The sequence below is a fragment of the Notamacropus eugenii genome, chromosome 5 (genome assembly GCF_028372415.1).
Source record: "Notamacropus eugenii isolate mMacEug1 chromosome 5, mMacEug1.pri_v2, whole genome shotgun sequence".
NCBI classification, from domain to species: Eukaryota; Metazoa; Chordata; class Mammalia; order Diprotodontia; family Macropodidae; genus Notamacropus; species Notamacropus eugenii.
This window is the reverse complement of record NC_092876.1, coordinates 172,323,226-172,338,209: the sequence shown is the minus strand read 5'-3', so window position 1 is coordinate 172,338,209 and position 14,984 is coordinate 172,323,226. Positions and strand designations below refer to the sequence as shown.

Here is a 14,984-nt window from a genome sequence, read left to right as displayed (position 1 = left end):
GCGTGCCAGGGATTGGTAGATAGGATCTCTACTTGCACTGTTGGCAGCTATACTTGCAGTTAACTGTCAAGTTTAACATGGGCACCTGCAACAGAAGGAAGCAGTTGCCTGCGCTAAGGGTCAGAGGGCCTTGTTACTGTTGCCCATCCTTTATCCACGTTTCCTTTCCACTGTATAGTAAACCTAGTGGCCCAGTCCATGCAACTAAGAACAGGCTCCCCAAGACAGAATGAGGGCAACCAGCCAGAAGTGTCTGAAATCACAGGAGAAAGCCACTTTGCCATCTCATCAGTTGGCCTGGTCCCAAATAGGATGGGATGTTGCCATTAATGCTTTTCTGTTAAAAAGAAGGGAAGAAAAAAAAACCCTTCATTTAATAACTTTATATTCCCCAAACTTCAAGAATGAAATTGCTAAGAAAGAACGTCCCTTGAAAAAAATTCTAATTTACTATGAAGACGGTCCGGGGCTTGGGAATATTTTAATTCGGATTCCTAATTTTCGAAAGTGAGATCCTCCTGTGCATTTGAATAGATTATGCTAGCCCTTAGCACAAGGAGAACATTATTAAAATGGTTGCTCTAGTCTCAGAGGGAAGGCTCTGGGTTTGGTTTCTTCTTTATTTTCAGAAGCTTCGGTTGCCTCTACTGGTCATTCTCTTACTTGTGACAGAATCTGGGACTCCGAGAAAATGGGCCCAGTAAACAAAGGTCTCATGATATTATGCTCCAAGTCACACAGGACTAGAAGAGAAGGGAGGTCAAGGAATGAAAGAAAATGCAGTCTCTGAATCTCTATGCTTAGAAAGGGCTCCCTTGAGGGTCTGGACTGAGGTTACTTTTCTTTTGCTTATGGTTTCCAGACAATCTAACACCTAAAAGTTTCCAGTTTTTTTTAATGACAAATGAGAATCATGAGGAAGCTAGTGGAGCAAAAGGTAGCCAGGAGGGGAGGGTGGCAGGTAGATGAAAAGAGAGGAGAAAAAGAAATGGGAGGGGGAAAAAGATAGGGGAGGAAAGAGAAAAGGGGGAGGGAGAGAGAGAGACAGACAGACAGACAGACAGACAGACAGACCTGGAGACGGAGAGGAAGAGGGAGGGAGAGGGAGGGAGAGAGAGACAGACAGACAGACAGACCCGGAGACGGAGAGGAAGAGGGAGGGAGGGAGGGAGGGGGAGAGGGAGAGAGAGAGAGAGCACGCTCTGTACAGACCAGCTTCTCTGGGATCAGAGAATATATTGAAGGGCCAGTCACAGAAAGGAGCCATTCCTAAAAGCCGCAGCAGGGAAGAAGAGGTAAAGGGAAAAGCCTCAGAGAGCCCCAGGCCAACTGGCCTCAGAGTCCAGCCTGGCTTAAAAGAGATGAAAATGGGATCAACCCCTCCCCCATCTACCAGACGCTTTTGTTTCCTGCACTTCCCCCTCTAACCTCCTCCTGTACTTGTCCAGGACTCAGCTCCGGAGGGGGTTTTTGGAAGTTTATCTGGTCCCCAGGAATGATGCCCTCAATGCAGCACTGCCCAGTGAAGTAAGAGATCAGTGAAACGTTAATCAGCCAATAAGCATACTTATAAAGTGCTTACTATGTGCCAGCCACAGTGCTACACGCTGAGACTGCAAAGAGAGACAAAAACAATCCGCAGGGAGCCAGTCCTTCAACACTTCCTTGGTATATTCGCTTCACTGATGATACTTTTTTCCATTTTTTTTTTTGTGTGATAGACCATCAGAAATGATACTGACTGTAAAAAAACAGAATGAGACCAGTGACTATTGCAGTGTTAATCCCAGGCCAAAACTATTTCTTTGCAGAAAAAAAATTGCAAAATTTTCAATAAAGGCATCTTTGAAGATCTAGCCTGGTGTATGGTATCTGAGTCAGAACTGGGTTTGAGTTCTAGTTCTCTGTTCAAGGCCATGGATACTTTAGCTCTCTGAGCCTAAAGTACCTAAAATGAAGGGGCTGGATTATGATTTCTAGCCTCCCTATGTGCTTTAACAACCCATAATTCTCTAATCTTCAGATCGGAGGTCCTGGAGATCGATTCTAAAGCAGATTTCCTAAATCAGCCCCCACTCCCCTATCCCCTGGCTAATGGTTTTTAGAAGTCTTTCAGCAATCTACCCCTCCCCTAGGCCAGTACAGCTCTGGATCCATAGGGGGCTAAGTACCTGGGGCTGCAACAGCCTCCTCCTCCTCCCCACAGCAGCTGTGATTTGTTAATCCGGCAGTATAATGTGAATTAAATTAGTCTCTTCACACTTAACTACCCCCCAACTGACATTCTTGGGCAGCACAGGCTGCAGCTCTCCAATTAATCCCTGCCAGGCCAAAACTTCTCCCAGATGCCCCAGCTGGTAAAACTTTGCAAAGGAAGGAACACGGCTAGGCTAAACCCAGAATTCTTAAGAGAGGGAGAAACCAGGGAAGCAGTCTCCCTAGCCTACATGCTATCTCCACCCAGCATCTAGGCTAAGAGCACTGGTGGCCCAGGCAGGAGACGATGGGACTCCTTTCCTTCTACTTGCTTAATGAGTTCTCCTTATATCTCCCCCAGTGTCAGGGAATATCTTCTCCCTGTGTGTTGGGTCAAGAAAATTATATTGTGACCCAGGTAAGTTGGAGTATAAGTCTGTGGGAATAAAGTGATAGAATCATGGACTTCACTGGAGGCTGTCAACTCCCACCTCCTAATTTTAAAGATAAGGACACTTGAGACCCAGAGATACACCTGGTCACAGGAGGCAGAGATACATTAAAACCCAGACTACTAAAGCAAGTGCTTTATAAACTGTACCACCCTCCTTGTCAATCAATTCCCCAAAAAGAATTAAGTTCCTGCTATGTATCAGGTACTGTGTTAAGTGTTGGAGATACACATAATGAAGAATAAAACAATCCCTAGTGTAAAGGAGCTTACACTGTAGTGCGAAAGACAGCAAATACATATATAGACAAAGTATAAATACAAAACGAATAAATGCAAATATGTGCTATATATATGACAATGTCCTTATCTTTCACTCGTTTCCCTCAATGCTGCTCATTCTCCCGTGGTACTGACACAGGAAGTGGGAGATGGAGCAAATGGGGACCAAAGAGATCAAAAGATATTCTCCAACTCCCCAAAATGAAAGCTAACATTTATGTAAGTGTTAAGTTTGCCAAGTATTTTACTTATATTCTTATTTATCCTCACAACAACCCTAGAGGATAAGATGTTACTATTGTCCTCACTTTATAGACGAGGAAACTAGCTGAGAAAGGCTGATTAACTTGCCCAGAATCACAAAGCTAGTAAGTTTCAGGGGCAGGATTTGAACTTAGGCATTCCTGATTGCAAGGGTAGATGGAAGACAAAATATAAGGCAGCCTAATGCCACAGTGTGAAAGCTTTACCCAGAGAGGGAGGAGAGACACAGGGACAGACTAGCATATAAGCAATTCATGGCTTAAACTAGCCAACAGTCAACTCATGTCCAACCCAGAATTCAAACAACCTGGGATCAGCAGGAGGAAAGTCAGGCAATTCTTACAAAAGCCAGGATCTAGTCTTAGCCATCTAAATTTTTGATTAAGTAGGGCCTACCCACATCATTCAGAAGCATGGGAGCAGAATTTGATACAAGAACAAGCTCCCAGTCCAGAAACTGAGGCTGGGGAGATGAGTAATGAGAAGAAAAAAAAAAAGACCTTGAACACAACGAACACTTGAAGGGGAAAGAGAGAAAATAAATTTTTGTTAATTGAAAAAAAGTTATAGAAAGAAAACAAACACAAGAGAAAACTGTAAACCCATAACAAATCTAAGTAGACCCTTAGAGAAAAGAATGTTCTGACCACAAAAACTAAAAGAAATTAAGAGAAACTAAATGGAACAGCTAGGGAAGAAAAAAATGGCAAGGAGAATAAATACCTCACCAGAGTGGGTGACAAAGCTTACTGAAGAACTGACCTCCTTAAAAATTAGAATAAGGCAAACAGAAAAAAAAAAGTTACTCTGAGGCAATAAGAAATGTTAACACTGAATTACAAGATGGAAAAATCAAAAAAGCAAAAGAAAAGCGAAGTTATATAGTAACAAAAACATCTAACCTGGGAAACAGGTCAAGGAGAGATAATCTAAGACTCACCAAATTACTTGAAACTCATGACCAAAAGGACCTTAGGTATTCTATTTAAAGAAATTATAAGTGAAAATTACTCGGATTTCTTAGAGCCAGAGGACAAAATGTAAATAGAATCCACCAGATCTCTCCTGGAACAAAACACCAAAATGTAAATTCCCAGGAATACCCCAGCCAAAATCTGAAACTTCCAATGCAAAGATAGAATGCTACAAGTAACAAAAAGAAAAAGTTCAAGTACCATGGAGCCACAGTCAAGATCACATAAGACTTGGCAGTTGACAGTTTAAAGAATAAGAGAGCTTGGATGACATTCCAAAAAGCAAAAGACAAAAACTGAGCAAAACTGATTATAATCCTAAAAGGGGGGAAAAATGGATCTTTAATGCAAGAGACCACTAAGCAGTCCTGATGAAAATGTCAAAACTTTAGTAGAATTTAAAATTTTATTTTACTAGACACTTTAAAGTAGACACTTTAGAACTCAAGAGAAACATAGCTAACACAGTAAATCAATTTTAAGAGGCTATTTAAGGATAAGTTGTTTACATGTTATAGGAGAAGAAGTAAAAATGTCTTTTCAGAACTCTAATGTCTTCGAGACATAAAGTTAAAGAGCTAGGAGGCAATATTAGGGAAGAAAGGAGGGAAAAGGGAAGGTAATTCACTATCTCATTTTGGGGGTGAAGGACATATACACACATAGATGAAAGAGTGAAGGGCACAGATAGATATCCCATGAACCTCATTTTCATCTGAACTGCACAAATGAAGGTAAAAAACACTCATGCACAGTAATAGACAGATATTATTCTATTTGGTGTTTAGGTTCAAAACAAAAATAATATTTAACTTGTATTTTTAAAAAGACCTACATTAAATTAAATTAATTTCAATGAAAAGTTTAATTCTAATTTAATTTTTAAAAAAGAAAGATTATGGTGAATGGGAAAGGTACTGCAGGGCTGTAGAAGGCAATCATTTCCATTTTGGAAAGAGGAAGAGAGCAGAGCCAAAAAAATGCCACTAAGGGATGGTTTGTGATTATCTAGAAAAGGAAGTATCAAGAAGAAAGAGCCAGCATTGCTTCATCAAGAACAGGTTATGCCAGAATAACCCCTTTTCCTTCTTTGACAGGGTAACTAGGCTGATGGATGAGAGGACTGATTTATATATAGCTTACCTAGATTTTAATAAAGTATTTGAGAACATCTCTGCTATTTTAAATGAAGAAGCTGAAGAGATGTGGGTTAGATACTAGTACTTTAAAAGTCTACAGGCCATATGTGGCTCACAACACTCCTGAGTGCGGCATGAACCAAATTAAAATGTAGTTCCTGTTTGATTTTAATGTGTTGATGTATTAACAAAAAAAGAAAAATATAAACATGTGTGGTTTTTTAAGTCAATATGTGGCCTGCTGGAATCCTTAAGTAAGGTTTAGTGGCTGCTGTTTCTATTTGAGTTTGACACCACCGCTTTGAGGTATATTCCTAACTAGTAAAGGGTTTGATCCCAAAGAAATTAATGGTTTGATGCTAACTTGCAAGGATGTCTCCAGTGGAGACAGGGAACTGTGCTTTACCATATACTCATTTTTATCATTTACTTGTTCATAGACTTAAAACCAGAAGAGACTAGTTATTAAGTATACCCCCATTATTTTAATAAAGAAGTGAGGCCCAGAAAGGTTAAATAACTTTCCCAAGGTCACACAAATACAACTGTTAGGGCTAGAGTTCTCTGATTCAAAATCTAATAAGTTGGAGGGGAAAAAAACCCCAAAACATTGTTGATATTCTCATTTAATTTGCAGATGATACAAATGTAGAAGGGATAGGTAATATAGTGGATGACAGAATCAAGATCCTCAAAAAAGCTGACAGGTTACAACTGGGATGAATCTAATAAGATTATATTCAAGAGGGATATATACAAAATCTTAAGCTTGGGCTCAAAAGATAAATTTCACAAGCCTAAAATGGGAGGTGGAAATGGAGGATGGGGGAATGGCTAACCAGTTTACCGGAAAAAGTTCTAGGAGTTTTAATGGATTGAAACCATGTCAACAATGTAACTATGGCAGCCAGAAGGGACATGTGACCTCAGAGTGCATCTAGAGAGGCATAGAGTCTCAGGACTAGAGGCATGATGGTTTCACTTTCTTTGCTGGTTCAGAAAACATATGGAGTAAATTTTTTCTATTCTGGATGCTACATTTTAGGAAACATATTTATGAACAAAAGAATGTCTACAGTAAGACAACTAGGAAGGTAAAGGGGTTCCAGATCATGCAATAGGAAGACAGGATGAAGGAATTATGAGTGTTTTAACTTAGAAAAGAGCAGAATTAGGAACATGATGGGGGATTTAAAAGACTTAATGGATTGTCACATAGAAGAAGAATTCAGTTTGTTAAGTTTGACCCCAGAGGCCATAATGTAGTCAATGGGTGGACATCACACAGAAGCAAGGTTAAGTTTTAATAAAAAGAAAATTTCCTAAAAATTAGAGCTGTCTAAATGTGGATTTCCCTGGAAAATTGTGAAGCTTCCTCTCACTAGAGTTCTCCAGGATAGGGCTACATCACCAGTTCTCTAGTATACTCCTGACAAGATTATGATTGACTTATGGGATATACTATTATAGCCTGTGAGTTCCCTTCCATTCTAATATTCAATGACTTTCTAGGAGTTTGTAGATTCCTGTTGGATTGTCTGGTTCATTCACCATAGCATTTTATCATATACTGCCTAGAATTGTCATTTAACTGTTTCATATGTATAAAGCATTTTAACTTCGACCTTGTAAGTTCATTGAAGGCAGAGAATTAGCATTTGTGGGCACAAGGAGGAAAAGCATGGCATAGTAAAAGTACTGAACTTGCAGTTAGGAGATCTGAGTTTTATTTTCATTTTTACCACTTTCTAGTTATGTGAACTTCAGGAAATTACTTAACCTTTCAGAGTCTCAATTTCACCATCTGTAAATTGGGAATAAATCATCCCCTGGAATTCTTCATAGGGAGGTATAAGGAAAAGTGTTCATCAAACCTAAAGCACTATATGAATGTGAGTTATTGAGGTAAGTAAGTAATCTTGGTGAATTAATGAGTGAGGAGGCAGAGAAAAGAAGAAGCCAAGGCAGAGAAGATATTGTCTGTGGTACACTGGAATCATAGGCATTAATAAAATCATTACTTTGGGAGAGAAAACTTTATAGGGACAGAATATTTCCTTCAAGAGCTTAGCCCTACATTCTGCCCCAATCCATCTCTCTTCTCCCAACCATGTCTTGCCATCTGAAGAGGGTGCCTAACAGTCATCAAAGTGGCACCCAGTGCCTTTTCTTGTTTTGACTTACACATAGATAAAGGTACCCTATTGATAAAATGGTCCAGGGAGAAGAAGCAATTATGGCTTCACCCAAGTCTACGTAGACAGGATCTTTAGAAAGCCTCTGAGAGAGGGGGCCGAATTCAAAGTGTTCGTTCTCTGTCTCCTTTCTGTTGCTAGTGGTGCAGCATCTTTCCTGAACTACAGAAGAAAATGCCAACTGGAGAAGACTGACCTGCCTCACTAATAGGACCCCATGGTAGAAAGGAGAGGAAAGAATCAGGATAGCAAGAGACATGGTAAGACTGTGAGAGAAAGCTATGGACCCTCAGTCATAAGTACATGTGAAAAGGAGCCACACCTCCCTTTTGTGGCTCCCTGTTCCCATGTGTTGTCTTAGTGATTATTTTTAAGTGAAACTCTGACCATTTCACCCCCATTCAATAAAACACCAGTGGCTTCCTATTGCCACTAGAATAAAATATAAACTTTTTTTTTTTTAGTTTGTAAAACCCTTCACAACCTGGCTACAACCTATCAAACAATTACCTCCCTTTCTATACTCTCTGATCCAGTTAAACTGGTTTTCTCTCATGACTGGATTGCATCCCTTTCTCATTTCTGTCTCATAGAATCCCCTTCTTCCTTCAAGACAGCTCAAGCATTACTTCCTAGGTTAAGCATTTCTTGAGCCCCCCAGCTACTAGGGTTCTTTGTCTCTCCAAATAGTTTGTATTTAATCTCTTTATATTTATCCTATATACATCTCTATATGTCCCTGTCATCTCTTCCATTAGAGTTCAAGTTCCTTGAAGGCAGGAATCATTTGTTATATTTATATCCCTAGCACCTAGCACAATGTCAGATACAGAGTAAGTTTATTAAGTGATTTTTCTCATAAGCAACGTGAATCTCTTCCCCCCCTTCCCTGATTCTTGGAGAGGATCAAACTATTTCAGAGCGTGAAGGGATCTTAGAAATCATATGGTCCAATCCTTTTCTCTTATAAAGGGTGAATTTCATGAAGAATTTCTAGGCAAGAAGTCCAGGACTTCTATGGTAGTATTATATCTTTTACTACCGGGAAAGTCAAAGTTATAGCTCAACGACATCCCTACTGTGGAGATTCTCTCCTATTGTACCCTGTGCACTCACTAGTTATTTGTTGTTTCCATAGAATAACTATAACAAATAACTATTTGTGGTATTAAGTATAGTGAACAGCTAGCCTTCCCTTATCCAGGAAAATTTATTTTCATCCATTTTACTTGTTTCTCAAGTTGGCCAATCCATGTCTTTCCATGCTCTGGGGATAAGAAGTACTACAATATGCTGAATACAGAGGCTGTTAACAAATCTCCAGTTCAGTTCCAATTTCCTGGGACAGAAGCAGTGTAGGAGACTTCAATTAGAGAGCCAGGCTGAACAAAAGTCTCTCTTGGTCAGACGGCTACCTGACCCTGGTCAGCAGAAATATATTCTGGCAATGGTGTGAACATGGCCAGGTGACCTCTGTTATCTGGAACTAGTTAGAGACCTAATTGACTCTCTGGGTTTCATACTTCCTGGTGGTCAGAATAAAAGAGACTATACTAATTAAGCTTCCTGAAGCCTCTATCCCGATGCTGCAAGTATCCTTTATGGATTTATCTTTTTGCAGGGTCTTTTTGGGGGCTTCATCCTGATTCTGGAAATGTGAGCCTAACTCCTTCAATAAAGTTCTTTTTTATCATGATGTTGTATTTCTTGTTGACTTGGCGCCCCCACGGAATTTGAACCAAGGTACGTAAGCAAAGAATAATGTCTATGCACAGGGCCAACAATCTGTTTCTCTCAGTGACCACTTGAACAAGGTCGATATATCTCCTTGTATCAGATTTAGGAAATTCCAGGAAAGGGGTGGAGGTTACAAAAAAGTCAAATAGAAAACAGTTGAGATTTTATAAGAAATTCATTCAACAAACTTTAATTAAGCACCTCTTATTTGAACACTGCTGTCCAAGGTGCTGGGAAAATACAAATACAAAATTCAGTTAAGACATGGTCCCTACCATCACCAAGCTTAAAATCTAGTTGAAGAATAAGACGGAAATACAGATAATTTCAAGTTATAACATGCCATGATAAGTAACTTTAGAGAGATTCACACAATGGCCAATGATGATTCCAGAGGACTCATGATGAAATATGCTGCTCTACTCCCCATGGTCACAAGAATGCAGATTGAGACATTTTTTTTTGGACATGGCCATTTCAAGAATTTGTTTTGCTTGCCTATAAATGTTTGTAATATGGGTAGTGTTTTTCTTGCTTTCTCGATGGGGGTAGGGAGGAAAGGTAGGAGGAAAAGAGAAGAGATCTTCATTTGAAAATAAACTTTAATTGTAAAAAGACAAAAAAGAGTACATTAAGGAGAGGTAAAACAAAATGCTAAGTAATATATGTGGAGAGGGTCAGTCTCTGAAGAATACAAGAGGAGTATGAGGTGGGGAAAAAACAGTCCCCAGAGCATATGTACCTTGAATATTTTTCTTCTTGTTGTTATATATGATGTTTTGTTGTATATGAAGGATGACTTTGTGTGAATAGAAAGATGGCAGTACCATTAGCAAACATATGGGAGTCAGGAAAAGTAGGGTTGGAGTTACTTGGGAGTGGAAGACATGATAATGAATTAGTTCTAGACACGATAAGGTTGAGGTACCAATTGAATATAATGATAGACAGAAATGTGAGTCTGGAGATAAGAAGAGGTGATTTCTGAGCTAAAAAAAGAAAAGATGGATTTATTAAACAGTAAGGCAGAGAACAAACAGAATACTGTTGGATTTGGGTGACTGAGTAGAACAACCTAGAATTGATGGATCTCTAATATAGGGGTTTTTATCCTGGGGCTTTTAAACTTTTTTTTTTTTTAACATGTTTGGATAACTGTATTTCAATAATTGATTTCCTTTGCAATCCTATATATTTTATACATTTAAAAACATCATTCTAAAGAGATCACAGACTTCATTCAGAATGACAAAGGGTTACCTGACTCAACAAGGTTAAAAACCCCTGTTCTAACAACACATATCTTCAGAACAGGGCAAAGATGGATTCAGTTACTTTGCTAGTACCATTGCTTGTTTCCATGTAACTCATCATTTTCTCAGTATTCACAAATATACTGTAAATTTTGTTGGATTTAAGTCTTGCTTCTTAATGTCTTCCTGTTTAGGAGGCATATAGAACCAATAGAAAACAGCAGGACTATCTCTAGAGACTATTGTGCCCTGGAAGGAGTTCCTGAGTCCTTAGGTGGTAGCCATAGAAACAACAGGAGACAAAAGCAGCAAGAGCTTGTTATTTCATCACATGTGATCCTTGTCCCCAGGAAGCTTACTGTATGGAACTACACAGCAAGAAGGTTGCTCAGTCCAGATGACAATAACTTAAATGCTCACAAACTGTTTTATACACATTATCTCATAAGATTTTCTTGAAAACTCTGTGAGTAGGTATTAATGGTATTATTACACCCATATTACAGATGAGGAAATAGAGGTTCAAGGAGAGAGTGACTTGCCCATGGTTATAAAATTAAGAAATATCCAAGATTGGATTTTAACTTAAGTGTTATTGATTCAAAATCACTCCAAGTCATCTACAATATAGGGAGGTGGGAGTGGGAAGTAACAATGGGAAGAATGCCAAGAGTTAATAGCTGAAAGACAGTTGATTCTGTTTAATCCTAACACTATGATTTTGGCCCTAGTGTTATACTAAGTATTATAGTTAATTGGATGCTTCTGTTTTGAAGTTAGGAAGTCTCACTTTTTACGTTCTGGTTACTATCTTCCTTTTACCTGTTTCTTGCTTAGTGGCAGAAACACCAGTCAAATGTTTGATTCTAGTAGGACAAAGATGGGGAGAGGGGCAGGAGCTGCACACTCACCTGCGGGGTGTCCTGGTAAGGTGGAGGGGGGACATTCTGCGTAGCCATCATTGTCAGAGCTGGGGCTGGGGAGGCATGTTGCATCATGGGATTGATTCACATCGAGGACCTGTGGGTGGGAGAAATGGGCCACACCATTAACAACACCAAGAACTTGGGGATCCCTCAGAGCCCAAGAAGCCATTTTTCAAGGCTGGCCAGCAGTGGCTGGAGGTCCTTTATGAAAGGAGCAGTAGCTCTGTGTGCGTGCGTGTGTGTGTGTGTGTGTGTGTGTGTGTGTGTGTGTGTGTGTGTGTGTGTGTAAATAGGAGTGGGGGTGGAGGGTGGGGTAAAGGAAGATTGCTATGCAATTTCAACATGAAATAAACAATATTCAAATCATATGCAAAGCAGCTGCACATTAGTAGCAATGCTTTGTTCATCAGCCTTTCTGGCCTGGTGGGTGGGTGAGGGGACAGGCTGTAGTCTGACTGATGGGAGTATAGAGAAATGGGGGACGGGAGACTCTGGGCAGCACCCCAGGCCTCCAGGGGCATTGATCCCTGTCATGCTTACAGACCCTTTCCCAATTACTCTCCAAGGGGAGGCTAAGGCATGTCCTGGAAGAAGAATTCACTCACATAATTTTTTAGTTATTCCTTTCCCGGAATTCCATGACTCAGATTCTCTTACTCCTTCTGGGCCCCTCCAGTAATTAAGTACATTTGATTAACACCCTGGTGAAGAGGGGCAAAGGGAACAGGGCCTTACTGCTATTTTTCAGTGACAATGGTGGGGGGCGGTGGGGGGTGCGGTGGGGAAGCAACTATAAAAATAATAACAATTGTACTTATATAGTCCACTGCCTCTAAAGTGTTTAGTATAGTAGAAAGACAGCTGGACCAAGAGCAAACCCTGTGAGGCAGGCAATACAAGTATTATTATCCCCATTTTACAGATGAAGAGACTGGGGTGAATGCCCAACTTCTCAAGTACATAGAAAGAAAAGGGGAAGGTGTACCTCACCTTGGGAAGGGAATATGGAAAAGAGAGACAGACAGACAGAGACAGAGACTGTGCTAGGCATAACTCTCAAGGTTCATTACTGTTTTATGTATATCTCTGAATATGTGTATACAAGAATGTTTGTATGTATTTGTACAAAAACATATATGTATACTTAGCTAGTAATTCAAGTCCCTGGTGAGTAAGTTGCACCTAGGGAGCCCCTGTAAGTAAAACCAGCCTGGCAGTGCCACCCAAGGAATTAGAATGCTGGCCACAACAGATACCCTGAAATATTTAGAACTGGAAACCACAGGGCTGGCTATACAACTTGACTGCCCGTGGGGTGTGAGAATACGTAACCTCTAGGGCCTTAGTTTGCTCAGCTGTAAAAACAAGTAAATAAATAAAAAATAAGGAGATTCTAGTGGGTGATCTCAAAGATTCTGCCTAGCTTGTGATCTATAATCTATGAACCACACTGTAGAGCTGGTCAATTTACCTACTGTTCTTTGGGTCAAGAGATACCTTCTTCATTAACAAAGTACTGTGCTGAAATCACCCTTCTCCAATAGCAGATGGAAAGCCTGTCCTCTTTCATTTTTCCTAGATATAATGAGATGCTTGGGTTGTACCTTTCTCCCCCAAGTACTTCCACATATTTACCAAACTGTGAAAGCAAAGTGAGGCATGAACTTGTAATATGGATTTATACCCTTAATGAAACAGAAGGGGCAAGATTCACACAAAAGACAATGGGGCATTTATATATTGGCTTATGGGAAAACATACATATTTTGTACTTTTTCAGGAAGAAAAGGGGAACATTAGTAACCTGAGCTTCTAAATGATTCTGCTGCCTGATATCCAGCAGTATGTACCCAGTCTGAGTTGGGAAATGCGTCCTATTATGGTTCGAAGAATAGGAAAGACTTAAGAAGTGGGACTTAATAGAGTTATTACACTAAAGGACTATTGCTTGGGAAATGCAACATTGGACAAGTTCACCTCTGGTCTTAAGCTGCTTTGAGAGGCCTAGAGTCCAGAAATAAAAAATTACAGACATGCCACATTTTGGCCTGGTCACACCAAATCTGGAGTTCTTGTTAACACATGTGAGAATCAACATTGATAAGCTGGAGGTCTAGGCGGGCAACTGGGAAGGTGAAGGACTTTGTGATGAAAGGTTCATGCTTATGAGCATTAGTTGAAGGAACTGTGGTTGTTTGGCCTGGAGAAGAAAAGACTTCAGGGGAACATGATAGTTGTGTTCATGCATATGAACGGCTGTCATAGGAAAAAGGAATTAGATTTTTTTCAAATTGGCCCCAGAGGGTAGAACTAGAATGAATTTTTAGGCAATGACAAGAAAAAAACTGAGGCTTGATATAAAGAAAACCTGCCTAACAACTAGACCCATCAAAAACTGGAATAAACCACGGTAGGAAGTAGTGTGTTCTCTCTCTCCCAAGAGTCTCTCCATGACTATTTGCAGGGCGTATTGTAGAATGGATTCTTTGTCAGATATGGGTTAGACTAGGGGAGCCCTTGACTTCACTTTCAACTTTGAAATTCTGTGACTGGAGGATTTACCTTCTGAAGATTCCATTTCCTCACATGTAAAAGAAGGGATTTTTACTAGGTGATTTCTAGGGTTCCTATGAACTTACTGTGCACATATGGAATGGAGAAGTTTATATGGTCTGTGTTAGTCCCTCTTTCATTTCCCAAACAGTCTTCCAGATCCACATCTTTGATGGCTCAAAGAATACTCTAGAACTAGAGCAAAAATGGCCAAGAGTCTACCCCCTGTTGGCTATGGAAAGGTAGGCACACTTGATATACTATTATTATTGATGGCACTGTGAATTGATCTTAATCATACTGGGAGGAAATTTGGAATTATACCTAAAAGCAACTAAAAAAATTATTTTTAAAGCAACCATGTCCAGAGATTCCACTGCTAGGGATATACTCCAAGTATATCAAAAATGATAAAGAAACTCAGGTATCATATACATATGCAACATATTTTTAAAGCACTTTTCTTTTAAATATCAAAGCATTAGAAACAAAATAGATGCCCACAAAATTGGAAATAGCTACACAAACTGAAGCACATTGATGTCATGTAATATTACTGTGTAATGAGAAATTATAAATATAAAAAATTCCGAAAAGCACAGAGAAGACTTACATGAACTGATGCAAAGTGAATTAAGCAGATCCAGGAAAACAATATGCAAAATGACTACAAGAATACACACAGAAACGTACAAAACTGGATACTGTGTAACAGCCTCCCCCTTTTTCTAGAAGATGGGGGTCTATGGGTGTAGAATATTACATACACCGTCAGACCCAGCTGATGTTTTGGTTAGTTATAATGGCCTGCTTTTTTTTATCCTTTTTTTTTTTTTTATTCTTTGTTAGAAGAGATTGTTCTCTGGTGATGGATTATAGGGGAGAGTAACGTATTTGGAAAGGACAGTGATATAAAACCAAAAGATATCTCTATACTATATTTTTAAATAATGGCTAGCATTTGTATAGTGTTAAGGTTTGCAAAGCGCTTTACAGATATTATCTCATTTTACT

The 14,984-nt window shown here is 39.5% G+C and overlaps 1 protein-coding gene across 4 annotated transcripts in view; it reads right to left on the bottom strand.

Annotated features, from left to right (window-relative positions):
• PKNOX2 (PBX/knotted 1 homeobox 2) overlaps positions 1 to 14,984 on the bottom strand; it is a 341,067-nt gene that overhangs the window by 93,818 nt on the left and 232,265 nt on the right. For 2 of the 4 annotated variants that reach the window (XM_072611458.1, XM_072611459.1), the window contains one exon: positions 11,403 to 11,511. The exons of 1 other annotated variant lie outside the window; for it this stretch is intronic. In XM_072611458.1, coding sequence (XP_072467559.1) covers positions 11,403 to 11,489 — 87 coding nt within the window. In that variant the 5' untranslated portion in view covers positions 11,490 to 11,511. Of the gene's footprint in view, positions 1 to 1,582; positions 1,742 to 11,402; positions 11,512 to 14,984 lie in introns of all 4 variants that reach the window. One more of the 4 variants, XM_072611460.1, reaches the window with a different exon arrangement.